This window comes from Sinocyclocheilus grahami, unplaced genomic scaffold (genome assembly GCF_001515645.1).
Source record: "Sinocyclocheilus grahami isolate Dianchi unplaced genomic scaffold, SAMN03320097.WGS_v1.1 scaffold3133.1, whole genome shotgun sequence".
Lineage (NCBI taxonomy): Eukaryota > Metazoa > Chordata > Actinopteri > Cypriniformes > Cyprinidae > Sinocyclocheilus > Sinocyclocheilus grahami.
The window spans coordinates 1-3,952 of NW_015508299.1; the positions used below are offsets into that span (position 1 = coordinate 1).

The 3,952-nt window shown below is 44.4% G+C and overlaps 2 protein-coding genes and 1 non-coding gene across 3 annotated transcripts in view; all 3 read right to left on the minus strand.

Annotated features, from left to right (window-relative positions):
* Positions 1 to 106: 106 nt before the first annotated feature.
* On the minus strand, positions 107 to 815 carry LOC107576033 (biorientation of chromosomes in cell division protein 1-like 1; the record flags this gene model as incomplete). Its single annotated transcript, XM_016262309.1, has 2 exons — positions 614 to 815; positions 107 to 239 (listed from the first exon to the last, which is right to left on the minus strand). Coding segments are annotated over exons 1-2 (250 nt in total), but the record flags the coding sequence as incomplete, so codon positions are not given.
* Positions 816 to 1,362: 547 nt separating this feature from the next.
* trnal-aag (transfer RNA leucine (anticodon AAG)) lies at positions 1,363 to 1,444 on the minus strand. Its single transcript has one exon. It is a non-coding gene; the product is annotated as a tRNA-Leu (tRNA).
* A 246-nt stretch (positions 1,445 to 1,690) lies between these two features.
* The window catches only part of aurkb (aurora kinase B), an 18,643-nt gene continuing 16,381 nt past the window's right edge, over positions 1,691 to 3,952 (minus strand). The window contains exon 4 of the mRNA XM_016262310.1: positions 1,691 to 2,651. Coding sequence (XP_016117796.1) covers positions 2,481 to 2,651 — 171 coding nt within the window. The 3' untranslated portion in view covers positions 1,691 to 2,480. The remainder of the gene's footprint in view (positions 2,652 to 3,952) is intronic.

Sequence of the window (3,952 nt, forward strand, 5' to 3'; positions counted from 1 at the left end):
AGAGAGAGAGAGAGAGAGGTAAAGACAGATGGACGGACAGTGAGACAGACAGTGAGACAGACGGACAGACAGACAGACAAACGGACAGACAGTGAGACAGACAGACAGACGTACTGCAGGACCAGCTGTCGGATGCTGTTTCTCAGCAGGTTCTTGTTCAGCTGTGGGCTCCAGGTGTGGTTCGCCAGATGGTTGGACACGAAGTTGTCGACTCGCTGTCGTAAGTGCAAATACGCCGGCTGAGAGAGAGAAAACAACAGAATTAACCCTACACAGCTACCGTGTCACGCAGAGGTCCTCGCGGTCCACTTGGATCCGAAAACCCGAGACCCGAGACCCGAGCGGGTTCAGTATCAGCGGCCTCGGGTAACGTGACTGTAAAATAAATTACTTTAGCTTATAAAAGTGCGCGAATTTAAAAAAGAGCGGTTACTCGCGACATTCTCATAATAATCAATTAACTGTAAATACACGATTAGCTCTGAGACGGTATTACAGCGACACACATCACAGCGCGAGTAACTTCGGAGAACACCGTGTTATGGCGGTGTAAAGCTGCAGGTAAACGCGAGCTGCGCTGCTGCTGCTGTGAGGTGAATGTGTGGCGCTTTGCCTTTGTATCCACGTCCGCCAGACAGTCCCTGCGGAGCTGATCGAACAGACCCTCCGTCTTCAGGTGACTGACGATCGCCGACACCAGCTGCGGGTCTCCGGGGTGAAGCGCCGCCATCGCCACACGCGGAACACGAACACCGGCAGAACCTCCGGAACCAACCGAACCGCCGCGGCGCGTCAGAGTAAACAACCGGCCGGAAGTTTACACCGCGCACAGGAAACAGGAGAAGAAGAAGAAACGCGCGGAAATTCAGCGCCACCTTGAGGACGCGCTGCAGCTGAAAAAAAGTGTTTTAATGCTTTATTTAGTGTCAACTCACACAATATAATACTTGTAACAATTAACACAAATGAAAACGAGCAACAGCTATTCTGTAGTGAACTTTGATTCGCAAAATGATTCGCGAAGCGCTGGTGACGCCTGCTGGCCAAACTGTGTAAATGCAGCTAAAACTCAGACCAAAACACCTGAATACAGCTTTTACAAACCCGTTATAATATATGCAATTAACAGCATCAAATATGAAGTACATGTATAATAAGTGTCATTTTATTAATTTGCAGGGCGGGCGTGTCAGGTAATAATCCGCCGCTGGGGGGCGCTCTCAGTGCATCACGGGTTCGAACAAATGATTCGCTCAGTTTTCGAAGCATCACGAAGCAGTGCTTCAAAAGCGTCCATCACTACTGAACGGCATGTTTGGGATCCGATGGTGTTCATTTTAATTAGATGTTATGAAAAAGATGTGGCAGCGGTGGGATTCGAACCCACGCCCCCGGAGAGACTGGAGCCTTAATCCAGCGCCTTAGACCGCTCGGCCACGCTACCGCTGAGCCGCCGCGCGTCAGGACGCCTCTCAAAGGCAAACAAAACATTTTCATATGATTTGATAAAATGCATCATGAAATATAATTGCATATGGGTAACAGAAATTAGCTACAAGTAACTTCGATGAGAACAACACTTTTACTATCAATCACCACCGAGTGTCTGTAATAACTTCTGACTGCGATCCAGTGTGGTTTGAGGCAGAAATATGTTGTTAGTAACATTTCAGAAGAGTTTTTGCTTGTTGGATAACAGCTTGTGTGGGGCCTGAAGGAAAAATCTGTCGTTTACTAACTCTTAAATTGTTCGGATCGACTTCCATAGCACGAAAAACATAAAATAAAAACCCCATGTTAGTCAACGGCTACCATCAGCTGTTCGGCTCACAGCACTCATCACAATATCTGGTGTTGGACAGGTTTGGAACAACATGAAAGTGAATAAATGACTTTTAATTATTGGGTGAGATATCCCTTTAAGTTATTTCACCAGCAGTTAAAAGCAAACCAGGAGCTAGTCAGTACTCCAGCAGCAGCCACAAACTTTAAAAACTACTAGTTAATTACTAGCACCGGTTTAATGTTTCCAGTCCAGTCTGTGTTTCCAAAAGAAATTGATACAGACAGCTACATCAAGCCTGAATGCATGCGGACTTTAACAATCAATCACTTCATGCAAATCAAAAAGCTGCGCCACCAAACATACTTAAAACGCACCGGTTTATATTTCATAAGTTCAGTATAATACAGACATTCATAGATTATAAAACAACATGAATATGAACAGAACAGCAGAACTACAGCTACACGGGACAGTGTAAAACAGAAGGGAACAAACTAGAGTTCGTTTACATCTGGGCTCATTAACGGGCACACTTAAATACGTTTGTAACCAATTAATATAGCCCACACACACACACACAGGACCGGGCCCTGGATCCGATGTTTCTGACACCGTGCAACACTCAGCTCACAGCACAAGCATCACCAGTGGACTCGGAGCAGCAGGCCTGCGTGTCTCAAACGGGTCCTTGAGGTCAGTGATGCGGGTTGCAGACGGGTGGCAGCACCCGGCGGGAGTTGGCTTTGACCCAGGGGTGCTCCATCACGCTGCGGAGCGGCAGACGCATGGCTGGACTGTGACGCAGCAGCTTGGAGATCAGATCCCGAGCGCCGTCAGAAACCAGCTTGGGGAACTGCAGATCCACCTGCGACACACACACACACACGTTCACCAAACATTAGCAGCAGAACCCAAAGCACGGCACACTCCAGGACAAGGTTAGGAAAAATAAGAAGAACGTTCCGAAAAGTGTTTGAGAACACACACACACTTTCTTCCTAATGCACCAAAATGAATTTACTGAAACCAAAATTAAAGTTTCATTTAGACCAAAAAAAAAAAAGTTTTAGTAATAGAATTATTTCTACTCTTTGTTGTTGAAATATAAACATTTGTGTCCCTGCAGCACAAAAGCAGTGTTGAGTCGCTGGGGGATATTTGTAGCAATAGCCAACAATACATTGTATGGGTCACAATTATAAACCATACATCAATGGAAAGCTACTTTATTCAGCTGATAACTTGACCCTTATGACTGGTTTTGTGCTCCAGATTTAACGGTGGCTGAAATAACAGGTTCATTCAAACATTAATGAAGACAGCAGGTTCAATAAAAACAATAAATATGAATAACCTAGTGCATTCTATATTCAGCAAAACACTCCTCTCTAAAGTCCTTTTCTTTCTAGCTCACAAAAGAAAACTAAAGTTTCAGCTGAAAAATTCTAGGTTTCTGACATTCAGGTGCATCACGATTATCTTAAATAACTTCTTAATAGTTAACCTCCAACTTGTCTTAAACACCCAAAAGTAGGAGGATTAATAACACGAATTCCATTTTAAGCATTAAAACAAAACTCCAGCTACATATAATACATCACGACACCAGCGATGGATAACAGACACAAGAATCGGTCGTCATACGTGACTTTATGCTCGATAAAACTCTAAATTGACAATTTTCTTTAGTTTGGTTCTAAGAATATGTAAGAACTTTAAAGGTGACATATCATGAAAATCTGACTTCTCCAGGTGTTAAGTTCTATAATCAGGTCCCCGGTGCATCTACCAACCAAGCAAACGTGAAAAAGATTAACTCAGTAACTGTTTTGGGAAGCCTTTTTCTGCAAGCGTCTGAGAAAACCAGCGCGTCTGATTTCACTCCCCTGGTGACGAGGCAAAGGGATCTCATTATAATATCACCGCCCCTTAATCTGTAAGTTTACACCCATGGCGCCGTTATTGTGTTTTCGCAAGCGACAACGGTGTAGCAGCTCTAATGCCATGATGAAAGTTTGAGCGAAGCATGCTAACTGTTCAGTGTTTGGCTGCAGAGACGAGCTCAGAACACTGTTTAGAGTCCCAGCCTCAGAGACGACAGAGCAGAGCATTTATTGATTTATTTACTGTATATTGCTGCTGCCACACAGATCTAAAATAAACATG